This window comes from Anas acuta, chromosome 1 (assembly GCF_963932015.1).
Source record: "Anas acuta chromosome 1, bAnaAcu1.1, whole genome shotgun sequence".
Classification (NCBI taxonomy): domain Eukaryota; kingdom Metazoa; phylum Chordata; class Aves; order Anseriformes; family Anatidae; genus Anas; species Anas acuta.
In genome coordinates, this window is record NC_088979.1 from 90,086,971 (window position 1) to 90,113,832 (window position 26,862).

The following is a 26,862-nucleotide window of genomic DNA, read 5'->3' on the forward strand; positions in this document are numbered from 1 at the left end:
GGAGCAGCGGGATGAGGAGCGGGGCACAGCCGTGAGGAGGTGTGGAGGATGGAGGGAGAAGATGGCTCCAGGCAGAGCCTGTGTTTTTTTTTTCTTTTTTTCTTTTTTTTTAAGACAGTGTAGTAGCACTTAGTAGGTAGCCACCTTGCTGAAAAAGATTAAGGCGTTATAAGAAGTTCATCAGACATTAAACCTTCAGTGTAAGAACAAGCACAAAGATGGATTTCGAAGACCTGTCACCTACGCCTCTCGCTTCCATAGATTTGCTCGTGAGAGTGCATTTCACCAAACGAGGGTTTAATGGCTCGTACCCCGGTACTACACAAAATGAGCTGAAAAAGCGGGAAAGTCGAAAGATTTCAACTTCCATTAGATTTCGGGAGGAGCGTATCCCTCGGAACAACGCTTAGTCTCAGTGCTGGCATCAAATAGACTGAACGTTAACAGGAAAATACTTTGAATTTTATTTTTTCACGTTATTATCAAGTACACAATTACAATAATGTCACACATCCCTATATGATTCTATGTATTTTGTTTTTTCCTTTTGTCTTTTTTACAAAGTGTACAGAGGGAAGGACGTATACAATATTTAACAGGGTATTTTCTACAGAACAATAATTTATATTATGTCCTTGTAAAAATCTGTACCTTTTTTAAACATTAAACTGAAACATCCATTTCATAGCATTTGCTAAGCAAATTATTTAAGAATTAAAACTAACCTGTAACTAATGTCAGTACATTAACAATAACTATATTTTCATTTTCTCTTTATACAGACAAATACATTTTACAAAATCCACTTGACCAAACCCTCAGTTATTAAAAAAAAATTCAACATTGTGCTTTAAAAAAAAAAAAAAAGAAAGAAAGAAAGCGTGGGTATGATTCCAGGCTACATAAGAGAAAGAAAACGTGTAAAGTTGTGTTCTTTGTCTTTCAGCTTATTTAAAAAAATAAAGTTAAAAATGGCTAAAAGTCCTCAGCAACGCTATGGGAATTAATGCAGATTTTGTACACTTTTCAGGTTTCCAGTTAGAGAATGTTTGGAACGTTTTAAGGGGGAAAAGAAGTTGAGCGCGGGTACTCGGCAAGACGCGCGTGGAAAAACCTCCACGGCGTCTGCACAAACGCGTCTGCTTTGGCAAGCGGCGGGCAGCGGCCACGTAGGAAATCCGCTGGCTGCAGCGTGGGCTCCAGCGACGGCAGGGAGCAGCGCATCTCCGCGGGAGGGTCACTAGCGGGGTTGTGCGAGCCTGGGGGCACGGGCAAGCAGGCTTCGGAAGGAAAACCACTGCAGGGCAGAGCGGGGTAAGTGGCATGGCATCGGGCTCTCCCCAACGGGTGGAAGCGAACTGAACACAAGTATTTAAGCTTACAGCAAAACAGAAGGGCTGAGCAAACCGGTGCGGGGCTCAGAAACGAAACCAAATACAGAACGTTTGGAAGATGCACATCTGTGAGGAAACCTTTGTCCCTTTATGGCCCCAAACCTGCAATCATTACTGCGATTCCTGTTGGACAGGACAGCGTGGACGGTCACCTGCCTAGGCAGGAGAGAAAGCACCAGGACAGGCTCTGAGCCTTTTCCGTGAGGGAACTGCTGGTTACAAACCTATCCTCGTCTGACCGCCGGTTGGGTGGGTCCGAAAGCTGCAATCCACAGCCAACCAGTGGCTTCAGGGGGAACTGGAGACAGGGGAGCGGGGCCAGGTCCTACGAGCTGGCATGTACTTGTCTGAGGTTCTTTGCCCAAGAGTTGTCGTTAACGTACATGACTTCATGCTTTGTACATTTATTCTGCAATTAGCAAATGATACAGCACTACTTTATAATAGTCTTCAGGTGGCAAAATTGCATATAATAATTGTAATGTTCTGCCAGCTGCTTATAAACAGATTACAAGAACTGGGTTAATTCTGGATACTGTACTAATTAATAAACAGCAGCTTAACACAGCTGCTAATGGCTCAGGAAAAACACTCAATTTAGAAACAGTTCTGTTACTATCATGAGGGTATGCTACTATCGTTAGGGGTATCTACAGTGAAACATCTCTGCTCCTCATGAACGCAACTGCTCCATTCCACCCCCTCCGAAGCTCTCAGCATCAGCATCTAGTTTCCAAAATCGAGGCACCTCTTGGTCTCAAATTTTATTCTAAATCAACTCAGAATAAAAATGTGACTTGAACCACAAACTGTTCTTTTGAAGAAATACTAATATACATAAAACCATTACATCTGAGGTACGTTTACCGGCACGTACAGACAGCTGTGATCTATCAACTCTGCAAATGGAATGACAGTATTTTATGCTTCCAACATCAAGTAAATTGAAAAGAAAAACCAACTCATTTGTAACACACAAAACCTTTCAAAGACAAAGAAGCACAGAACAATAAACATATTTGAGCATACTTTTAAATTTGTCAAAGATAAAAAATGCCCCAAACCACTTTTTTTTTTAGTTTTATCTTTGAAACCTGAATTAAAATGCAGAATAGCTTTCCGCAATAACGTTAGACGTGTAACTCCTTGAACGCAAAATAGTGAACTTGCCACAGTCTGTATAGTCAAAGCAAGACAATTAGGTGGGCCCTAGTGACTTTATCTTCAGCATCACAATTCCCCATTTTATACACACCTCCGACAATTTTAGCAAGAGAAATTTAATATTTTTAAAATTCACGACAAAACTGCATTAACATGGACACTGTGAGTATCAACGAGGTCAGTAAGATAAATATATTTAAATAAACTATTATGGTTGAAAAATTCATTAAGAGACGGGGTTTACTTTATTAAATGCAACTTTATTGTTGCCATCTTTTCTTCATTTATTAAACAAACTGAATAGAATTCAGAACACGCTATTGAACAAAAGGTATAAAAGTCAACTAGAAGCAATAATCCTATTTTTATACAGCAACAAATCAAATGCACAGTATGCTTTTTTTGTTGTTTTTTTTTTTTTGTTTGTTTGTTTGTTTTGTTTGTTTGTTTGTTTTTTTGTGGGTGGGTGGGTGGGTGATCGCAGGTGATTGGCTTTAAAATAAGCTAACTGCCTGAAAGGCAAAATTCCTTTACAATTCCAGCCGTAAGTCTGTGAAAGAGACTTTAAGGCAGCCCAACATCTTTATGATGCCGCATAATGTGCTGGTTCTTCTCTGAAGGCCTTCGGAAACCTTTCTTGCAATACTCACACCGGTGAGGGTAGTCTTTTGTATGAATGGAAATAACATGCCGTTTGAAGCCTGAGGCGTCTGTAGTGCTATACTCACAGTACTCACATTGATAAACTTTCCTGCCACTGTGTGTTTTCATGTGTTTTTTCAGCTCGTTTTGTTGCCTAAAGCCCTTTCTACATCTCTTGCACCTGAATGGAAGATCCTTTGTGTGAACTGAGAGTATGTGGCGACTCAGAATAAACGGATCTGCAATCTTAAAGTCACAATGTCTGCATTGGTGCAATTTTTTACCCTTGTGAGCTGCCACGTGTTTTTTCAGTTCCGAAGGCCTATGAAAGCCTTTATCACACATATCACACTTATGAGGATAGTCTTTCGTGTGGACTGAAATTATGTGTCGTTTCAGATCACTCGAGTTTGAGCTCTTATGGTCACAATGCAAACACTGATGTGTTTTACTTTCTTGATGCATAAGCGTATGCTGCTGTAGCTCTTTGGTATCTGTAAAAGTCTGGAAACAAATATCGCACTTGGACGACGTTTCCTTACTGTGTTTAGTCTTTACGTGAGTTTTCAAGTTAGAAGAGTCGGCCGATCGGTATTCACAATATTGGCACTGGTACGGTTTTTCACCAGTGTGGATGCGCATGTGCTTCTTGAGCTCCGACGGGTGACGAAATCCCTTGCCGCACTCCACGCAAATGTGAGGAAAGTTCTTGCTGTGGACAGCTAAAAGGTGATGATTCAGTAATCCTTGTTCTGCTGTCTCATAGTCGCAGAATTTGCACTTGTGCATTTTATTAACTCCTTTGTCCCTGTGCACCATCTTGTGTGTAAATAAAGCTCCCGCGTGAGAGAAGCTTTTCCCACACTCATCGCGCTCAATAAGCTTTTCTGTTTTGTTGGTCAGCTTATGACTCTCCAAGTGGTTATGTAAACTTATTTTCTTATTCGTAGTGTAATCACAGTCTGTGCATCTGTATTTTTTCTTAGTAAGAAGGTGCTCCGGGTGGTTTTTCATGTGCCTTTTCAAGAAACCTCTAGACTTGAATTTCTTTCCACAAATCATGCAGGGGTAGACTGTCAATGGATGACCATCGGGGCCAATGATTATTGCTGGAAAACAAACAAACAAAAAACCATTTTCATCAATATTATACGTCAGTGAATTTTGTATTTCAACCTAACACTAAGCTGAATTGCTACATGAGATCAAGTCAGACACGCACACTACACAATGTAATAACCAAGCTTGTCAGTGGCCTAGGTAGAAAAAATGAAGAGAATTAGTATTTTCATTTACGATTATATTATCACCAGGAAAAAGAAAATACTGATTTTAGATGGAGGCAACCAAAGCATCACCCAGCTGTTCTTCACCTCAAGTAATTCTACTTTGAACAATTCTGAGCTCACACATAAAATTCATGCAGAAACCTACGCCAGCACAAAGAATGCTTGTTGAGTATTATATAGTAAGCGTACCGCATCACCATCTTTGCCTTTCCATGAATCTGCAGATCAAGTTTGATTTGGCAGTTTATTCACCTATCGCTAACTACAATTCACATGTCCCCAAACTAACACCTCCTCCTTGTGCCATCTGTCACAGTTACAATCTGAAGAGCAGATTACAGTTACAGATCTGAAGAGCAGGCATCAATGAGAACACATTTCACACACAGACACCTCAAAGCCTTGGAACTTGTTTGCACTGATCCATCAGCCTGTTTTGTTTATCCTGAATTTGTCTAGGCATGCTAAAAAGCTCTCTTATCCAAAAATGTTTTAGGAGAACTGAGTAGGTAGCTGGAAACAGAAAAAGCAAACTTTAAAATTAAAATTTGCCAGGTTTACTAGTCCAGAGCTAGACAAAACAGAACTCCTACGGTTAAGTCATGATTTGGAAAGAAACTTTTAGTATAATTTAAAACAGGGCTATTAAAAAAAAAATCATGTGTTTTCAACTTTATCAGACCAAATAAATCCTTCAGACCATAACACAGTAACAGCAGAAACCAAATAATGCCAAAACAGCGTATCTGTGCTTATGGATGCAAGCCAGAACGCTGGAGTGAACATCAGGACAATTTATTTCACAATTAAAAGGGCACAGAATTCACATTGGCTAACGTAAACATATAACATTCAGATTTTCTAGTTGAGCTGCTATAATGCAATATATTGTCCTGCGTAATTCAATAAAGACAAAAAGTTTTTTAAAAGTACTGTTACAGAGTGCTGTTTTATCTGTCTAACCTTACTTTTAAAAAAGTTATATTAACCAAACATTAAAATTAGTGTAGCAAGTCAAGTTTATCAGTTTTTAACCTTTTGCTATGACACTGGGGTTTTTCTTGTCCTTTGACATAGTTTCCCTAAGAAGCGAACAGCAAAAAACAACCCTAAACCCACAATCCACACCAACTATTTTTTTTTTTAATTTTTTACACACATCTATGATGTAGAAGTGTTGCCAACAAAGTAATCTGCAATTTCTATTTTTATTTTTTAAAGAAACTGCACACCCTCTCAGCACGCCACATTTGTTTATGGGTAAGTACCTACATGAATGAGAACACAGACAGCCACTACTCACCTGTTTGATACTGCCTAGACTCAGGCCTCCTTTTCTTCTTTGGTTTTTGCTTAGCCAGTCTCCCAAGTCCAGCTGACTCATCTATGTGCAAAAGAGCACTTGCAGTGCCATTCCGACTTTCAATGCCATCACTATTATTACCTAACGAGATAAGTTAAAAAGTTACCCCCCTGTCATCACAGTGGAGATTATCTGAGCAACAAACTCTAGAATGATAATTAAAAAAATGATAAACAATTGCCTTGACATTTAATCAAACCATAACAACATATAGGATGAGTCGAAAAACCTGCCTTGTATGGAACTGATGATTTTGTTATAATTTCGAATAATTGATATTACGAACCCCATAGCCTTGGCCTTGTAAAAGTAATTTACAGGAGTAGACAATTAATAGGAGTAAATGGCTTTCTATTTCACAACGAGTTTAAGTGCAGCACTTTATCCATTCCTTCGACTGGTAATTGGGCCCAAAGCATTTAACATCAATAAACAAGAATGTCACAATATTTCTGGTGCCCGATGGTCTTCTCAGCCCTGAAATACATTCATGTGTGCTCTCATTCACTTCTGGGCATCTGAATTCACCTGACTGAAGCTCCTCACACACCAGATTTCAAAACAGGAGCCGTGACCAATGAGTTCTTCTGAACAGCCCATAAACTTGCACACAAACACTATACACTGCGTACTATTTGCACACCTAAAATTTTAACACAAATTATTTCCTCTGGCAACAAAGAACATGCTTGGTATTGTCTAACACAAAGAAGGAAACAATCTTTACCCCACAGAGCTCTGTGTTTAATACACAAATGGTATCACAGGACATAAAACAAACACAACAATTCCAAGTAAATATATGCATATACTTGGGAAGGTACTTACTGGTAATTAGTTTAACATTAGTGGTTTAAGAGCCTAAGTAAATGTTAACAACAAATGTTGTGGACAAGTATTTACTTGAATCAACAGAAGACAACAGCTCCTAGTCAAAGAAGAGCACACAAACGAGACAGAAGACTCAAGTGGAAGACAGCGCAAGAAGCTCAATGGCTGTTCCCTTTGCAGAGTGCTGCGAATGAATATTCATGCTTGAATGTAAGGAGAGTCAGAGCCAGGAACAGACATGTGCAGAGCCTGGAGATTCTGACCTACGTGCTAGCTCAGGTGTTGAATAGTAAACATGGTGAGTGACACAAATGTTAAAAGGAAAAAGAAATTTCACATCTTACACAGAGCAGTTACAATTTGCAACAGATGCATGAAGAGTCCTCCTAAGTGTAACTCAGAACAGGCCTGAAACATTTTATAATACTGGAATAAAACTGCAGAACTTGCTGGAATATAAAGCCCAGTGGTGGAACAGGGCTTTGCTACAATACAGCAACAAAACACATTCAACATTTAGGATCCCACTTGTTATCAGCCTTTAATACCTCTTGAAGTGGAGGAGAGTTCTGAGAAGTGCAAATAACAAACCTGTGCCAAACTTCTGCCATTATCATGCCCTCATTGCTTCATTATTTCTTCCATTCCCCACCATCCCTCATGCTGCACAGAAGGTTGCTTACTTCTGATGATATGAGCACTCTGCTGTTTCCCACATTCTTAAATTCCACTTGCGATTCCACCTCTTTGTTCTTAGTCGTCTGCTCCATTTTACCCTCCTTCTCCACAGTCACTGAACGTTCTGTCTACAACTGTCCTCTTAATTTCATGTTGTGTTCCTACTCAGCCTGCCTTCTGTCCTTTCCCCTACACTGAAGCTCTGCTCACCTGTATATGGCCAAAGGCGAGGCTCTATCCAGCCCCTAAGCAACTCCTAACACGCGCTGCTCCTTGAGATCTTGCCCTCCCTTGACTTACATGTACGTCTATGATTTGAGACCCGTGATGCATTCTCAGCACTTCCCTCTCCTTTGTTCACTGGCACCATTACCAAAATTCACATCATACAGACACATACCCTGGGTTTTGTCCCCCACTCCACTCTTTTTTCTGCTTCACTTACTCTGAGTGTGCTTAGAAGGAGGATGGCGGCAATACAGAAACATTTCTAAGATGAGATTTTGCTCTACCAGCTTATGTAGGGTTTGGAAACCAGTTGGTGCACCAGTTGGTGCCCAGATACTAATGCTCATGAAAAACAGCTCCACATGCTAGAAATATTCTCAAGGTTCTTCTATAATTTTGAGATCTATCCCTCCAGCTTATTTTTCATTAATTAGTTATTTCCATCAGTGAAATCTCACATGTATACGTTCCTCCTAGAAAACACTTAAATCAAGCTAGAGGCCAGCGTTGCTTTTCACTGTTACACTGAATCCTACAGATTCCCATCTGCTTTTTTCTTTCCAAATAAAAATATTCAGCTCTATTCCCTAGCCAACTCTCTCTGTGTCCTGAAACTGTGAAGGACAAATGTACTTGAGATGCAATTTTTCAGCTGAATTCCTGTGTACTTCCCCTTCCATATCTTGACACTATGAAGGAAAATGCCTAGTAAAATAGCAATAAAAAGAAGCCAGCTTTACAGCTTCTCCCCTCTTCTCTTTTTTAATTTTAAGGCTCATTATGCCAAGAAACCATTCTTAAACAAGAAGCACAAGCACAAAAAGCACTCTACCCTCCAAAAACAAAATCCGACATTTTGTTACGGTGTCGCCAGGAAGAATTCTTTGAATGTTACCTACCATAAGCTGCTGCCCATGCTATGGGCATGAAAGTTTTAATTTCGTTGTCATCAATTTGCTGCTCATGGGCCACTGCTGCATCCTCCTCTCCTACGATCACTTCCATATAAACCTCATCAGCTATTTCCGCAACATCTAGGAAAAAAAGAAATCAGGAAAAAATTAGTAAGAACACTGCACTGCTGAAAGTGAAAATCCCCGTTCCCAAATGAAAGCCACCTACTTACTTAAATCTTCGTCTTCGTGCTGAGAATCATTTACAGTCATGTAAACCATTTTCTCCCTTGGAATACGAATACTGCTATTTTGATCAAGTAAGCCAACTGCGTGATCGTTCTCTGGCTCACTCTCGACAACGTCTACCGTGCCCCCTGGTTAGGGAAACCAGAACAAAATATTTTAATACATTTTGTTCAAATTCTATTCTAAATTGCAAAAACCAAAAGGTTGCACATCTTGAACGTTTAGACCCACAGCTTCTTATGGATGACTGGAGAATAAAACCACTATCTCTACTTTGGCAAGATTTCAAGTATCAGGTTGGAGTATTCTAAAATGAGCACGTCTTACCTAAATCATCTTCTCCAGGATCTGCTTTGAATATATAGACCTTGATGACTTCTGGACAAATGCCATCCACTTTACAAGAGCCACTTTCTGACTCTGCCTCCATGGTAATTTCAGCAGAACCCTCGTGTTCTATCTTACCGGCATCATCCACTACAAAAACAAGTTATTACAATTACCCAGTCGTATACAGACAGACCCATGAAAGGCTTTATTGCTTTATTACTCAAAGTTGGAAGCGGTTTGAAGTTACACTGTGATAAAGAACCTACCCATAAATACTTTTTTCATATCACTGACATGGCCAATAAACACATAAAACTCAAGCCGTATCTTCTAGTTAAGGGGGAAGTGCAGGAGTGCTGCAGTGATGTGACTAGAAGCACGAGCACCACACCAGGCAACACTAATAGGGAAACAGTGATCTGCAGCAAGATGGTGGTAGCAAGAAACAGCACGTTAGTACTTACTCTGCGGCATAATTTTACTTGTTCTCACTCTTAAGTGCTTTTCTCCTTCACATCTAACAATTATCTGCTGTTGACCCCTGTCTCTAATACAAGTGGTACTATTCTCGCCAGGCCAACCTGGTTCCTTGCAAGGTGGTGTTATTAATGCTTTTTCCTACGGACTAGAGGGGAAACCCAGATGAAAAACCTCCACCTCTTCTCATCCACTCACAGCTCCAAAGTGCTGCTGTGACGTTGCAGCCCTGGCGAACCTCCTCAATTAATTGCTCACAGCACCCTTCCCAACAGGGACGTGCACTGGATTTTACAGTGTAGCCCATACATTCTCCTGACCATCACCTCCAATTTTGTTCTCTTCCTCTCAGAAGCGCCCTGACACTCAGCTTCAGTTGGGATTGCCACAACTTGCCTGGGCCTCCCACAGAAGCGTGGCTAACAGCCAGGTTTCTTCTAAGGAGCACATTTCTGAGGTATAAGACACATTCTACGCAGGCACGTGCACACACACACACACACACACCATCTGATTTTACCAAGCCTGGGTTTTCAAGACAAAATACTAAATACGCACTTGACTAAATCAATTCCAGTATTTCAAAACCTTTACAGAATCTTCCAACTCCAAAAGCTCCAGAATTTTCTCACAGTGATGAGATTATTTAGGAACTTGTAATGTGACAACACACTTTTGAAATCCGTCACTTGATTGTTCTCTTTGAGTTACTTTTGGAGGCTGGTGTGGCTCCATCAGAGCCATGTTTAACATGGATTCATAACAACGATGTGTCAAATTTATACTAAAAAGAAGTGTAAGAACTGTCCAGCAAGTACTGCAGCATTTTTGACTACCATGCCTAACACATACAAAATTAATAACGCAGTATGCTCACTGTACTGGTACTCACTAAACTACCCTCATAACTACATCACAGCTTGTATAACTCAGTAACTCGGCAACTCTTCTATTTACGTGAGGATCTACCTAAAAATAAAATAAAATATGCAAGCTCAGAACATTACGACAATTGTTTTCCTGCCAGGAAGTCAATAAAGTAGCCTTTAAGTTAGATAAGCTAGCATGTGCTCTGTCTCGTGGCTGAAACGCAACTGTACTTAAGTATCGTTTCTCAACGAGGCATCATTATTCACGAAGAAATATGAACGACGTTAAATGAATTCATGAACACTAAAATAAATTAGTCTCCCTCTCCTCACAAAAACGGCAGCAGAAAAAACTTGAATGTGCTTATTCCAAGTTCACGATCAATGGCCGCAGCACAGAATGTCTGAAGGAGTACAATCCTTAAAGAAGGATTTTGTGGCGAGGGACAACGTAACATCCTGTAGCTGAACCCCAAAATATTTCAAAAGCAAAAGCCTCCAGATGTTATTTTGAGTTGCATTAACATAGCTCTACAGTACGCGTATTCAGTTATTGAGCAGACTTTTATAAATTCTTTGGCACGGGCATGAAAGGCCAAACGTCACTGGAACAAAACGAAAACTTGCTCTGGTTCCTGCTCTAGGTGCGTGGAGTTGTTCTCCTTCAACTTGGCTGCTCCCAGCATCACGCACGTGTACGTGGAAGGCTTTCAAATCAGCGCAGACTGACTTTACACTGCTGAAGCCAAAGGGGAAGTCTGCCGCCAAGTTCAACTGATGCTGGAACAGGCTCAAGGAAGGAAAATTACGGCTGAAGCAATTAAAGACAAAACAAACCTACACGCACCATATGAAACGGGCTGGTTTCTTTCAACAAAAACCGAGTATGTATGGAAGTATCCATTGATAACATTCACACAACAGAAGAATTCCAGGTCTTAAAAATATGCTCCAGCCTTTGAAATAAGTTCTCCAAGATTCAAAGGCAACTTTTAAACAACACGATTTAAAAAATTCCTTATACAATTTCTGGTTTGTTTATCTCTGACTTCCCTCTATATCCAACTGTATTTTCAAAGTTAGTTTAAATACTCTTTAACAGCACCATTGAACTATGATGAAATTGATTTGTAGGCCAACTTTCCTCATACAAAAGGGGAAAAAACTAAAGCCCTGGAAGGACTTGGAAAGGTAGTAGTATTTGCTCGGTATAGTAGCAAATAGGTAGCAGGAAGAAAAATGGTGTGGAAAGAAAAAGGAAGAACAGAGATAAGAAGAGAGAAATGAGGCAAAAGAGAAGGGGTATCTATCACCCAGAGCACCACTTCCACAGTGTTTCGTCCGATGGATATATGAGCATTTATCTACACTGATTCATTTATGCTCTGGCAGCATTTATGGAACTTGATTTCTATTTAACACTTTCCCTATGTTTCTGCCTTCTCCACGGATCTCATTCTCACAATCAGAGCAAATGATTCATAAGTAACCGACTGATCAGTCTTTGAAACTGCAACTCTGGTGACGTTCAAAGTTTTCATTCAAATTCACAGCCCATCGAGGGATCCCGCAGAAACCCATCTCACCCATGCACAACTGGCATTTTCTTAAATTCTTCCTCTTGGAAACTACAAAACACACACAAAAAACCCCACCCTGACCGACCTTCAAAGTATTAGTTTAGCTTATAAGAGGCCATTACTTTTCAAGTACTAGAAAAAAAAAAAATCAGACTAGCACTATTCCAATGTATTTGTCTGCATAGAAAAGAACCAACCCTATGTAACCATTCCTAATGAGAAAGGACACTGCTTAGTATCCTGTTTTTGCTACAGCAGCCTAAAAGCACGCTGTGTTCCCCAGGCAGACTGCTTGGTTATCTGCGATACAAACATTTCACTTGTACTTCACTTGATGGCAAAGAATTCCTGGTACACTAAAGACGTTATTTGTACTGACGGGTTATTTCTTTAATGGCCAAGTAGGTTTCCTAACCTGTGGGAAAACAGAAATCTGTTCTATTTTGATTTTAATGCCATTCCCATTAGAGAGGGAATGCCCCTCAGGGTAGCAATCAGTGGAGCATTTCCTCAGTGTTTAACACCCATCCTTCTCATTCTGCTCTCCCCAGACCACACAAGGGACTGCTCTGAGACCAGCTCATTCCCAGACCCAGGGAACTCTCCTCTCCCTCCCCTCTCACGGTGACTGCCTGGGCAGTTTTGGCTGCACTAGCTGTTGGTGCCCTTCTGATGGTTGAGCAGAAGGCACAGCAACACGCTCTGCCTCACAGAAGGGAAAACGTGATTTCCTGCATCTTTAAGAACCTCCAGGGGAAAAGAGTGAGGTATTTACTTACGCTAAAAGAGCAAACAAAAGCATTTTGTTTTCCTGACTAAAAGTCTACTGTATGGCTGTAACAAAGGCACAAACATTACGGCTTTGCTGGTCAGATCCAATGTTTTCACCTTAATCATGTTATCCAAGGACGAGGACAGAGATGTTTCACCTAGACCTATGAAAAGACTATTATAATTATACCTCTTTGAGTAGCCCAGGTTTTGACTCCTGTAATGGAAAGTGTTAGTTCAGGTCCAACAAGGACAGACAAGTCTAACTCAGTCACAGTAAGGATACGGACACGGCACATCCCCTGTGTCTGGGAACATCACATAACTTCCTAAAACTCCAGCTTGAACTTTGCCAGGCTACCCTTCCCTCTCTCCAGACTCCACTTATCAAACCTCCTCTGTGCCTCACTGTTTTTACTTCAATTAAACACAAAAACACCGGAGTACAACTTCTTTGTTTTATGGGACTCGTTCATGCCAGAGGGTACACCTCATTTTGCCAAACTGAAAAAAAAATCAGTCAAGCAAAAATCTCAGTTTCCATCATATGGCACCACTCTCCTTCATTAGCAAGTCCTGTTTCTTCCTGGTTTTGCTAAATATTAGCTAATCTCGCCGTTACCATTTCATTTAGGAGAAATGATTTTATGAGCCTTAGGATTTGCTATCCAACATTTGGGAACAGTGTGAGCCAGAACACAATTCATCATTTCCTGCCCAAAGGTTGTGGGCAATCCCCACCAACTGGCTTGTTATCGCTTACGTGAAAGAAGAGCCAATTTATCAAACCTCCTTCAAACCTTTTCAAGCTACTCATTAGTAGCAGTTCGCAGTCTCTGTTGAGTGAACAAATGCCCGCCTCAGCCCTGCTCCAAGTGTCCCAAATCCACCACAGACCAAAAACAACAGAAGCTTGAGGGCAAAGACGAAGTATGCAAGAAAAAAGGAGAGTGTTTCAGATGACAAGCGATAATATAGGCTGAGCCAACAGTATCTTGAAAAAAAAAAGAAGCAAAGATATATAAACGTAGAAACTAAATTAAATATGAACAGGAAAAGGAACATGAAACTACCGAGTGTCTTGAAGGAAAGTCCCAGAATGGAAGTCAAAGGGACGGTACTCACTGAAGAGACCAAACAGTGTGAAACCAGGGAGGCAGAAAGACAGTATTTAAGAAAGTAGGGATATATTAGTCATTTCAAAACAGGTATTTGCGGGATAAAACTACAGAAATGACCCTATTTGAAAAAAGTCTGTGTAGGCTCCATACATCAGGAACAAAAATGCCAACATGTAAAGAAAGTCAAAAGATAGGAAGAAGAGAGCAAAAAGGTTTCGCCTGCTTTCCACAGAAGAGTACAGGCTGAGAAACCCATGGCCACAGAAAGAATGTGAGGTGTGATGGCCCGCCTTCCCAGCGACGAGATAAAAGATAAACCATCCCGAAGAACAGAGTCTAAGCCCCAGACTGGGAAGCAGCTCCGCGTGGCTGCTGTAACAGCAGACAGAAGTACGCTCTGACATCCGCCCCAGCAGCCACAGGAGCTTTGCCAGGACCGAGCATGAGCGCACAGGTTAAGATGGAAAAATCAAACCCCGTGTTGATTTTCCTTCCTTTGAAAAAACCACCTACTACCGAGGGCAACCGAACAACTGAGACAGTCAACAGGAAGGATCAATAAACACACGCACTGCTGATGCAAAAATAATGGAAATGAGTTCAGATGATCCTTTCCCCACAAGGAAGGGACTATTTGGGAAGCCTGCCTCTGCCTGACAGGAAGGCACCAGCCCCTGCCTTCGCAACCAGCAGAACTCGTTGCGCAGGCTGCGCACGCAGTAGGTGGCAACAGGGAACTTCCCTCTCCAACCAACTGCAGCACGCAATTTACCATTTTAAACACAAATAGCGAAGGCGCGCCTCTGGTAACAAAATGAACGTTTCAAATGCTGGCTTGTCCAAGGCCCTGGATCTAGAGAAAGTACTCTGCAAGACGATCAGGGGGAGTTTGATGCTAAAGGAGGTACCACACTGCAGCAATGCATGTGCAGGAGCACAAGACTGAAAATGGAGACTCTTCCCTGCACAGCTAAACACTCACTTTCTCCTGTTTTCGGTCAGCTACCGCCTGCTGGCAGTGGCTACCACGTCTAAGAAGACCTCCTAGCTGGCCGGGCTTTTTAGGGATCATGCAAATGACAGCTTCAGTCCCCGTCCCTCTGCGAGAGGCTATGCTGGCGGTGGCTGAAGGGCCGCGTATCTGCCCGGCCCTCTCCCTTAAATTTATGCAGGCCACAGGTTGCGAAGGGATCCTGCCACAGCAGCCTCCGTGCTGCAGGATGCTAACCTGCAGGGGGAGGGTGAGCAGAGAAGCAGCAGCAGCATTTTAAAGAGCTACAGTCAAGGATAAGGAACAGGTTAAGGAGCACCAGCAGAGCCCTTACACAGTCAGGTCCCAATTCCATGGGTGGATTATCCACTCCGTTGCCTAACTATGCTGCAGGTGCTTGCAGGTGTTTGGGCTGCTTTCATCTGACCTAAGTGGGGACCAGAATGGGAAAGTTACAGAGGTACCAAGCTGCAGAGAGCAGTTATTAGTCTGAAGAAATATCACTTCAGGGAGCAGCATCCCCGAGCCCTCCTCTCTCTATTCCATCTCAGTACGTTCCTGCTGCTGAGTTTTACAGTATTTTGCGTTACCCATATTATCGTGATATCCATATTTTGCATTATCCCATGTCATTGTTTTCCCAGATAATAGAGAATTAACTGTACCTCATATAAACTCAAAACATGGCTGCACAAGGTTACGCAAGGAACTCAAGAGATGATAAATTAAGAAATGCAGTGATCCTAGGTAAGGAGAAGCAACATTAAAATCCATAAGCACAGAATATAAAATTAAAACAAATTATCATACATTTCAAAAGAAGCGTCCAAAGCAAAAGAAAAACATGGGGAAAAAACAGGTAACTGAAGCAGAGCATAAAGTATGGCTCATCAATGGAGTCATTTAATGCTAGACAAAACTGAAGTGTCTGAAATGGCAATTAAACAAATCAGACTAACAAAGCTTTTCTATTTCTATGACAAACAAACGTTCAGCAGTGACACTCTGATGTTCCCAGGTGCTGCACCGAGTCAACATTACAATAGGTAACATACTTCAAATATGTAACACACTTAGAATAAGCTCCACTTCACACTAATGGATATCCTCAGTGGAAAAAGGATTGATAATATGCTGTGTTTTTTCCCCACCCTCCCTCTACTTTAAGCCTTCTGAAATAGGATTCAAATGGATTGTGCCACTGTTTCTAGGGAAGACTAAGATATTCACAATTGCTTCTCAGCTACAAGCAGCATCAGCTACTCTTTTTATTAGCAGCACACCTCTGTCCTTTACTTAATCAAGAAAAGAAGACATCTTAAAAAACAATATAGAAAAATATACTGTTGTCTGTATTTATGCAGGGCATGAAGGGGAGAGCCTTCACAAAATACCAAGACAAAGACAACGAATTGTCATTTAGGCTTCCAAAAAACAATTTTTGGACTCCCTTTTCCATGAAGTAAGCGCTTGGTTTTCTTAATGGCTCGGCAGTAATTTTAGTAACCTGCATATAAATGCATTTTCATACAATGTCACGTTTATTTTCTTTCACTTCTTAGTAAGTATATGGCATTCACTTTACTGGAATCCTGCTCTGTTATTTATACGCCACAAAATGCTACAGAAATAGCTTATAATCAGACATGCATCTGCCAGTAGTTCTCTCCATTAGCTTCACCAGAATTTTCAGCTGGTACACGTTCCTAAAGATACCCCCATCTGAGTACATTTGGGAGACTGGCACTCCAGTAAATATAGAAAACCTGTTTCTGGTTCTGTTGTAAGCCTTTGCCTGGATATTTCAAGCATCACCCAAACCCATATCATAAGAACTTTGATGGCTTTCCCCAGACACTTACAAGAAATCATCAGGTAATCTTCACAGTTGCCCTTCTCATCTTGGTGTTCCACAGGGATCCCATTGGCATCAATCACTGCTTCTGATGCACAGTCTGCCACCAAGACTTCTTCAGAAACAACATCTGTTCCCAGAGTATCGGTGACAATATCTGTTTCTTCCACATTATCATGAACTACATGTTCTACGTGTCCAACTTCAGGTACATGCATTGACTCGCTCGTCAGTACATGTTCTGGTATTGACATTGCTTCTGCTGTTATGTCAGAAGCTAGAACATCATCTGGGACAGTGCAATGAGCCAAAGAGACCTCTTCAGCTACGTCTGTGTCCAGCACTTGTTCAGGAATAATGACAGTTTCAGATACGTCTGGCTCCTCCATAATATCTGGGCACTGAACATCCTCGATAACAACATCCTCAATGACATCTTGGATTACTACAGAATCTGGATCATCAGGAACAAAATTATGCACGGTTATATCTGAGTCGACTACATCTGAAACAAATACTGTTTCCTGTACTTCCACAACAATCTGATCTCCGTCCATATGTGCTGCATCAGCTCCTGAAAAACATAATCAAAACAACGTTTAAATCATAGAACGAACTCACGTGAAGTGGTTAATATTGAAATTACGTCTATTTTACTTCAACTTTTACACTATGCAGCCGTTTAGCAAAGCCATCGTAAGAGCCCATAAGCAATTAAGACAGGCAGATAAACAGGAGCTGATAAAGCATGTTGTCAGTAGATACTAATAGAACTAAGATGAACAACATAGCGAACAAAAGGCTACCAATTTTTAGGATCTCCCCCGATATCCAAACAACTTTTACTTCACAGAATGGTAGCTCATTTGTATTGTTCTGAGTAATGAAAACAGCTGGAAATCTGAGGTGACTACTCTATACAAAAAGCATCAATGTAGCATAGCACCTTGAAACAAAGGCAACATAAACGACAGTCCACAGCATCTCATGTGTACAGTCTTATCTACATATTATCTCCTGACAGACCTGTTGGATCAAAAAACGCATTTGGCTCATGTGGCTGCAATTCAAGCCCATCTTCATCCATGGCCTTTAACTCTCATCAGTCACAGTGTCTGTAGAAGGTAAAGAAGAAAGGTTATTTAACTCACAAGTGTTATGCAGAGAAGGTTGCCTCTGCCCTCACAATATTCATTGTAGGAAAAGCTGGAATTTGGGGCATATGGAGGTGAACAGAGGACATCTCTTGACTTGAAGATGGCCCAGAAATCACTCAGAGTAAAACCATTTGGGATTCGAGAAGTACTATTCCAAACCACCAAACACCCATGGCCAAGTATGAGGAGCGTAACCTCTGACTATCCCAGGCCACTTGTCAAAACACCAGAAATACAGAAAGCACAGAAAAAGCTGATAAAGGGATATAGAAATGTGATTTCCTCACAAAGAAAAAAAAAAAAAAAGACAAAGTCCGGGCAAGTTCACACTCAAGTCTTTTTGGATGTCAGGGGATACAGTGTTCTCAAATCAACAAAGCCTGAGAAGGTTAAGCTAAGGGCAAGCAGCTAGTAATCTGAAACACGCATCACTTTTGATGCCCCTCTGCTCATCAACTCGGACAGTCAGGAGGAAGTTACTCCTATGCCACCTGAGGGATTGAAATCCTCAGTGCAAACTGGTTCCAGAATATAACACCACAGGTTTTTCAGATCTCATGATTGTGAATATTAAAAAAACACCAACCTCAAGACAAAGTACCTATTTGTTTTTATACTTGAAATATTCTCCAATTACCAAATTGCCAAGTTCTACCAAGTTTCTATGGACAGAATGCCAACTTTTCTTCAAAGCATGCAGGCTTTCAGTCGTCTCAACAGAAGAACCAAACGATACTACAACGTCAAAATACCCAGTAGGTCTGAAACCCCAATCTAGATCTTGCTGTTTGTGTAAAAGTATTATCATTAGGATAAGGCAAACCCACTTGGGTACAATGGGGTCTAAGGTGGACTTGGACTAGTCCCTTGCGCTCAGGACAACGAGCTATTGAGTGCTGAACCAGCCAGAGGCAACAACAACACGCTGCTCAACGCTGCTGCCAGAGTTTCCGTACAAGCGGACGATGCGGATTTCAGCGGCTCTCCTTCCTCCGACCATTTATCACTGACAGAAATCTCCCCATGTCTTTGATGCCTTCATAAAAGGCCTAGAAAAAAAGATTAAGGTTCTGGCCAAGGCTTCCACAAGACTCATACCCTTTCCAAAACTGTGCCAACTGACGTCCGCATTGTGTTTTCATGGGGATCACTGCTACATACAACACAAAAACTACGCCGAAGCGCACAACTGTCACCTGTGGCAAGTATTTTCTAGACTTCACCGTTCTTCTAGCTCAACTTCTCAAAAGGTGACCATGAAATATAGCCAGATTATCAAACTACCAGAAAAACAGCCACAGGACAATAATTTTCCAGGGATTTCCGTATTTGTGTGGCGTTCAGTTGGAAGGGCCCGGGGTGCTACCAGGTCGCTGTGGTGTGCAGCTGGACATAAATCACCTTGCCATTATTCTGGATGTCAACCTTTTCTGTCAGAGGCACTCGCTATTATGAACATGAGTATCTATTCATGCAGATGCCTTTTTTTTTTTTTAAGGATTAAGAGCAGAAAATAAGCATTTCTTAGCCTGAGATATAAGATACAGCTTGACTGATGGCCATCAACTTCTGCCAGGCCAGAGAAACAAGAACAGAGTACGAAGGATGAATACAGTCATTTAAGCAAGAATTATTCATGCCCAACTTTGTTTACTTCTATCCGCTCAGCAGACGCCTTGTCAACCATTACAAATTTCTGTTCTAATCACGTTGTCTTTTGAGTTGTTCTCAGTGTTTAGCTTTCCTGTTACTCCAACTCCTCGCATCCCTGTACCTGTACGACATTCATTACCTTCTCACCCACTCGTTTAACCTTTCCAGCTTACAGCTACAGAACGCTCTCATCATTTACCTAACACCATGCTACTCCAAAGTGTGTAGCAAAGATTACACCAGAGTTTCACAGATTTTTTGGGAGAGACCGGGAGGCCTGACTGTGTGGAAACGCACTGCCCCTCTCCTCAGGCACACATCAGAAGCTAGCGCTCGCTGTCCAGGTTCCTGGGAAAAGCCAGGACGCTGTTTCTGCCTGTGCTTTTGAGGACTGCATTATCACACGTGTTGGCCCCGATCAGCTGGAACCCAACCAGCTTGAAGTGTCAGTTCACCATGAGCCACTGGAGGAACTGGCATTCGTTTTCTCTGTTTCCTGCTTTCATCACCCACCTGACCAGCACGCCACCACAAATTCCTACTTCTTATGATTCATGCATGCACTTTCTCTACCCTAACCTCTCCCCAAATTCCTCACTCTCCCTATTACTGAGGCTCTCCCTCGTCTTCCTTTTGTCTCTCTCTTCCTCCGTGAGACCCGGAGGCTGCCACCACTACATCCCAGCTTCCAGCAGGAGCCCGCTGACACCATTTCTTCGCTGCCGCCCAGATTCCAGGCGCCAGCTGCTACAACCAGCAAGTCTCTGTGGTGCTCGTGGTGGTGCAACTTCACAAAGACGCTGCCACCAGCACAGACAGCCCAGCACACCTTCAACTGCGTATTCTGCATACCAGCGTGGTCTCTTCTGTATTAGCCAGCTCTTTTCACCTACGGGGGCATAATGTTATGCAAAGCGAAGGCTCGTGTTCTACAAAAAACGACTGGAGAAGCTTCCCAGGCAATTGAGTTTTCAAGACTGAGTCTTTAGAAGGCGATGAATTTATGCTTTGGTACTTGTTCAAAACGAGGAAAAAAAAATCTGAATGAGTTTCTTCCAAAATAAGGTTTCTCAGTGAACTTTTGTACCCTGTTCCTGCCAAAAAAAATCACGTACACAAAGCTCTACACATGTGCAGAGCCGTAAAACTGCTCCACTAGGGCACAGACCCCCTCCCTCATGCAGCAATGTAATTAGGGAAGAAGACCAAAAGAGGCAGGCACTTAAAACACAATTTAAGTAAACCATTTAAATTGATAAAGGTGCTTAAATCAAACTCTGCAGCCTAAAAAAAGCATTAGGGCATTTTTCTGTGGATGGAGAAAAATAATCTCTAAACATTTCCTGAAAGCATTTCAGGGTTTGAACTTTCTAAGCAGCAGATGAGAGAACACTGCATCTCTTCCTGCTTGCTCTTCTGATCAGTGGACCAGCACAGCGGCCCCAGATTCAGCCACACAAAGGAAGTTATGCCCAGTGGCTCTGCACCAGCCGGCAGCTCTGCAATGAAGCCACTCTTCTGCGACACAAGAAACACCAAAGCTTCTCACAAAACATCTTTGTGATAGCTGTCGTGATAACCTTGTGATACCACAGAGCCTAAGAAGCAATAGCAGCAGTTCATCTTCCTGCAAGACTTGAAGAAGGGCAGAACCTCCCCTCGGTTCTTCTAAAATGTTCCAGTGGGCACTTACCTCAGGAGCCGGTTCTGGCAGTGAAGCAATTTCCAGTTCTCGTTTGGGAACCAAAACTCTTGAAGAGGAGCAGGTGCCCAGAAGGACTACATTTATTCCTTTCTCAATGGCCAAACCTACTTGGCTCTTTGTTCGAATCACTGTAATTGGGGAACTGCTCCTCTAACTACCACTAGAATGGGAAAAGCCCAGGCACCTGTCCCTTCAGTTTCTTATCTCTGCAAAGACCTAAACACCTACATCTTTTGCTTGGCTTGGGTCTGTCAGCTTCACGTGGATTTAAAATTAATACAACCCTGAAATACACCCAATGCAATTGGCAAAGGTAGCTCTTACAAATTGATTTTTATGTATTTGTTCAGGGACTTGGCTGGTTGTGATTTCATGAATGTCAAGGCAATATTTTAAGTGGAAGGACAAATACATATATATATATATATGTATGTATGTATTTGTGGAAGAAACAGTATTAAGCCATTAGGAATAACAGAGCAACCTCCCAAAACAAAATGGGGTATTTTCCATAAATCTGATCTTGAGCACAATCAGTCAAGAAAAGCAATGCAGACATGGGAAACGGTCTTGCCACACAAATATCCTTGACTTACTAGGCCTGGCAAGGTAATCAAGATGAAATGAGAAGAAACGGATGAGCATTTTAAAGAGAGAGCAACTTTAAAAATAGTTACTTAAGAGAAGGATCTTTAATACGCCACAGAAATTATCACTTTTTCCGCTTTCTCACAAAAAAAAAAGGGGGGAAAAATGAAATGAAAAGAGGGGAAACCTCAGAAAAGCCATGCTTTTGATAAAGAAATATACTCCCCCTGCCTAAAGAAAGAACAGTGTGTGTGTTTGTTTGCAAACAGAGGCATAAAACAAAAGCAGCGTAAAATAAAAACAGCGAAATTTCCCATTTTCGCCCAGCAGCCCCGGCCCCTACCTCCACTAAAAGCACCGAAGAGCAGGGCCGCGGCCGAGCCCCCCGTCATGCCTTGCTGCACCACAGCGAGCACTGCAGCACGCCTCCTACGTCCCGAGCGGGCTGGAGCCTCGAGCGAGCCGAAGCTTTGTGGCGGCTGCCAGCGAGGCTGCTGCGGGTTCAGCCCACACCAGGGCTGCAGTGTCACAACTCTCCCTGCATGACCCACTTCTGGGCACCCGCGCACGCTGCTCCCGGTCACACGCGCGTGCAAGGTTAAAAATCGTCCTCCTGCAGCGCCCGGCCCTCGTCTTGGAGATGACCCCCAGCACCGCCGGGCGAACAGGTTGGAAGAATAAAAACGAGGTTACAAAGGCGAGGGTGCAATCAGTGAGCCGTTTATTTCTTTACGCGCCCCCCCCTGCGCGGTGGCAGGAGGCGCAGCGCCGCTGCCGGGGGTTTCACTGCGATTTGGGGGAAAGCGGTGAAAAATGAAAAATACCAAGTCTTTTTTGTTTTGTTTTGTTTTTGGTTTTTTTTTTTTTTTTTTTTTTTTTCCTCTCTCTCTTTGTTGTAGTTCAGTGCCGTGGGCATTCGTGGAAACTGGTTAGAGAAATAAATAAATAAATAAATAAATAATAATAATTAAAAAAAGAAAAGAGGCCTCCTCTCGGGGTGTTTCGCAGAGCTGTCGGGCTGTTGTTAGGCGGCGCCTAAGCTACGGCCGGGCAGCAGCGGGGCGAGGGCGCAGCCCCCCGGGGGGCTGGGGGGCAGCGGGCACCCGGGGGTGCTCCTGAGGCGGCTCCTCAGGGGCCGGGGGCCGCCACCTCCCTGCCTGCCTCCCTCCCTGCCGCCCTCCCCCGGCTCCCGGAGCAGCCCCGGCGGCGCAGCGCGGGGCCGGCCGGCAGCGAGGAGGCGGCGGCGGGGGCCCGTGTCCGCGCAGCCCGGCGGCAGAGCGGGGCCAGGGGCTCCCCCCTCCGGCCCGGCCCGGCCTGCGCCAGGCGCGGGCGGCGGGCGCGATTAATTCAAGATGGCGCCCGGCGCCCTCCGCCTCCCCCCCCCCGCGCGGCCGCCATTTTGTCTCCTCCTCCAGCCGCTCTCCGAGCCCCCCGCGGCCGGGCCCGGGCCCCGCCGCCCGCCTCGCCCGCCTCCCCCCGGCCCCGCCGCAGCCCCCCCCCGCCGCCGCCGCCTCCGCCGCCGCCCCCCCCGCTCCCGGCGGCCGGCGCTCGGCGGCCGGGCCCCTGCGGCCCGCCCGGTCGGCGGAGCCGCGTCGCGGCCTAGCTGCGGCCTCCTCGGGGCCTGCGCCGCGGCCTGCTGCGGGCAGGGGGAGGCCCGGGCCGGGCCGGGCGGCGGGGCCGCGCCGCGGGCTGCTTACCGTGCGGGTGGCGGGCGGCGGCGCGGGGCGCGGCGCGGCCTCTGTCGGCGCGGCGGGGCCGAGCGCGGCGGCGGCGGCGGCAGCAGCGGCGGCGGCGGCGGCTGCGGCGGGGCGGGCGGGCGGGAGGGGAGGGAGGGGCCGAGCTCGGAGCTGAGTGGAAGCGGCCAAGCTCCCCGGGCCGGGCCGGGCCCGCCGTCAGCACGTCACGTCACTGCCCGAGAGAGAGACCCAGGAAAAGGAAGGCGGCGGCGGCAGGGAGGCAGGAGGCAGGCGGCAGGCAGGGCAGGGAGGCAGCCGCACGCCGCCGCCTCGCCGGGGCCGCCCGCCGGGGACGGGGCCGCCGGGCGGGCCGGGGGCCTCGGCCGGGCGAGGCGGGGGGGGGGCGGCGAGGCGAGGCCGGGCCGGGCCGGGCCAGGACAGGACAGGACAGGCGGCCCCGCTCCGCTCCGCGCCCCGCGGCTCCTCCCGACGCCGCCGCGGCGAGCCCCGAGCCCAGCCGCGGCCCCCGGCACCCCGCCGCCCGCCCTCCGGCCCGGCCCGGCCCGGCCCCTCCATGGCGGGCCTCCCGCGGCCGGCAGGCCCCGGCCCGGCCCGGCCCGGCGCTGTGGTGCGGGCCCGGGGGCTGCGGGTGCCCGGCGAGAAGCCGCGGGGGGGGACGGGGCCGCGGGCACGGGGGGCTCAGGGCAAGGGGGGAGCCCCAGGGCCTGCAGGCCGCCGCTCCCCCTGGCAGCACCCCCGCCATTAGCTACAGCAGTAAGACAACTACAACAGCAGGAGCAGCGGGGCCGGGGGGAACACAGCACAAAGCGGCCCGAGCCCCAGGTTTGCGGCTCGGAGCAGCGGTTCCCGCACGCCTGGCGGGGCCGGCGCTGCCCCCAGGGCCGCTGGCGCTTATGTAAGAGGCCGCCATGGCGCCCCGGCCCGCCCGGCGCCGCTCCTGCCGAGCAAACAAACAAAAAAAAAGCGAATAAAATAAAGGGAGGGGGAGGTCTGCTCGCATAGACTGCACAGAACTGGGGAGAAGGAGGTACTGGCACATCCAGCGCGCTTGGCTGGCAGTGCCTCCTGCTCCTCGCCCCAAAACTTAACCCCATTTCATTTTATTTTTTTAAAGAAAATAATCACTGTTGACCCACAAAAGATGCAGCCTAAAGCGTTGAAGGCACCAGAAATCACGTACCATGAGCAACCTCATGGCGATGAGTAGGTACATCCAACGCGGTTGGAGTTCTCACCTAGTTGTGGGGTCAGGGCTCGAGGGGACTGCTTCTTGAGCTGTGTTAGCCATTTAAGTAAACTGGAAGTAAACGGACTGTTGCACTTATCAACGCAGGCCAATGTCACTTATCTGGCCCTGAACAGCACCCCTGCAGTGTTTATGCTGAGAATGAGCCTTGGGGTTCAGTTTTGACTCAGCTGCAATTTTACACACTAGTTTCCCATCTTAACACACAAGTTTAAAAAGTAATTTGGTCGATTCTTGTGAAACGCTTATAGTTTATTTTGGTGTACTATATGATAAACGTGTACCCTGAACTGTGCAAATTTTGACCATGATACTTCAAAAGTTAATCTATTTTATTTCGTTTTATGAAGGTCGTAGTTAAACTACGGTAGAATCAGCCCAAGCTGTACTGCAGGAGGGGGGTCCTAAAATATTTACCTTAAAAACAGTTATTAATCTTGACCATAACTATGATATTACTATAAAATAAGTTAATATTCTTGTTAGAATGGAAGAAGCCAAAGGAACAAGAGCAGAAAAAAATACCTTAATTCATAATCAACAGCAAGGTAGATCTCATATAGAAAAGTTAAAAAAATATGTTCAAATTGCTGTTTTTCCTTACGCGTTGGTGAGTTCCTTGGCTGGAACATGCCTCTGATCATTCATATTATGCAATGCTTTCACAGGAGCTAGGCCACTGAAGTGCTTACAGGACTGGAGCATCTGATACATGAGGAAAGACAAAGAGCTGAGGCTGCTCAGAAGGAATGGCTGGAGAAAAGGAGACTCAGGGGGATGTTATGCTTATATAGAAGTCCCTGATGAGGGGAGTAAAGACGAGGGAGCCAGTCATGAAGTAGCATTCAGTGACACAAGGAGAGTCAGTGGCACAAATTGAAATACTGGAAATTCGATTTAAGCATGAAAAGAAAAATGGCTGTGAGGTTGAGGTTGATCAGACAGTGGAACAGGTTGCTCAGAGAGACTGTGAGTTCTCCATCTTTGGAGATGCTCAGAACCTAACCGGACACAGCCACGAGCAACCTGCTGTATCTGACCCTGTGCTGAGTAGGAGTTGGACCAGAAGATCTGCAGAATACCTTCCAGCTTCAGTGATTCTGTGTTTTTAAGGAGTTTTTCCAACAAGTTTAAAGTGTTCATAATGAACAGCACGGTACACTGTAAGCTTTTTGGTTCCGATTAATTAAATCAGTCATTCACATGTGGAACGGAAGTCCTGAATACACAGAGCATTACCCTTGAAAACGCAGCACGTCCATGTGTTAGGTCACTGCAAGGAGAGACATCAGGAGAGCCATGATGTCGTTGAAAGGCGTATGCCCAGATGTTCTGTGAAAGCCTGACTCAACTTCTTGTCTGGTCGCTGTTGGTCATTCACCCTGCCTGCATATAACCACTGCACTTTTATCCCCTAGTTCCCTGCTACTCAGGAGCCAGATACCAACAGCTTTTGAGTTATTAAGGAGAAACAATTTGTCTCGATACGGCCATGATCTAAGTGTTATCCCCAACCACGAACGTTTCTGACGCCGACCAATAGGCCACAAACACCCTGCTATGGTCAGGAAGAGGGGAACTCCCATCTGCTGAGCTGCCAGAAAGGAAGCCATGTTTACAACTGATACTCACAGACATTTCTGATCTCACATCTAGCAGGGTAGTCCAAGGGCAGAACACGCTTGAAAACTGCAGATAAAATAAACGTACTTGCACCACCTTGTAGAAACACAGGTTCACGTGTTTGCAGAAATGTTTTTGTGACTTGCACTTTTTGGCGTAGAGTACACAAATGGTAAAAGAAAAAAATATATTGTAAGCAATAGGATTTCAGACCTTAAATAGAGATTAGTTGAGGTCAGATTTAATACAGAGACAGAATATAGCTTGAGTGTAAGGTTTCATAGCTCAATTGTTCCACAGTCCTGTGAAGAGAGCCCTTCTGATACTAGTTTTACCTGTGATCTAGTGTTTTTTGTTGTTGTTTTGGTTTGTTTTGTTTGTTTGTTTTTCCCCTGGAGCTTGTCCTAGTGTCTGTCCCTCAGCAGTAGGTAACCTTGCTGTATCCGACTTCATCCTCACAAGAGCAAA

General features: G+C 44.6%; 1 protein-coding gene and 1 long non-coding RNA gene across 3 annotated transcripts; one reads left to right on the top strand and one right to left on the bottom strand.

The window, feature by feature from the left end:
• Positions 1 to 440: 440 nt before the first annotated feature.
• On the bottom strand, positions 441 to 24,724 carry ZFX (zinc finger protein X-linked). Of its 2 annotated transcripts, none has more exons than XM_068687187.1 (8): positions 24,706 to 24,724; positions 17,752 to 17,840; positions 16,733 to 17,299; positions 9,059 to 9,208; positions 8,716 to 8,859; positions 8,489 to 8,623; positions 5,793 to 5,933; positions 441 to 4,309 (listed from the first exon to the last, which is right to left on the bottom strand). In XM_068687187.1, the coding sequence occupies exons 2-8, from the start codon at positions 17,810 to 17,812 to the stop codon at positions 3,123 to 3,125; spliced, it is 2,385 nt and encodes a 794-aa protein (XP_068543288.1). In that variant the 5' UTR covers positions 17,813 to 17,840; positions 24,706 to 24,724; the 3' UTR covers positions 441 to 3,122. The 2 variants fall into 2 exon arrangements, with proteins under 2 accessions (XP_068543288.1, XP_068543277.1); XM_068687176.1 differs by lacking the exon at positions 24,706 to 24,724 and adding an exon at positions 23,526 to 23,826.
• On the top strand, positions 24,600 to 26,862 carry LOC137858848 (uncharacterized). Its single transcript, XR_011098052.1, has 2 exons — positions 24,600 to 24,728; positions 25,440 to 26,862. It is a non-coding gene; the product is annotated as an uncharacterized lncRNA (long non-coding RNA).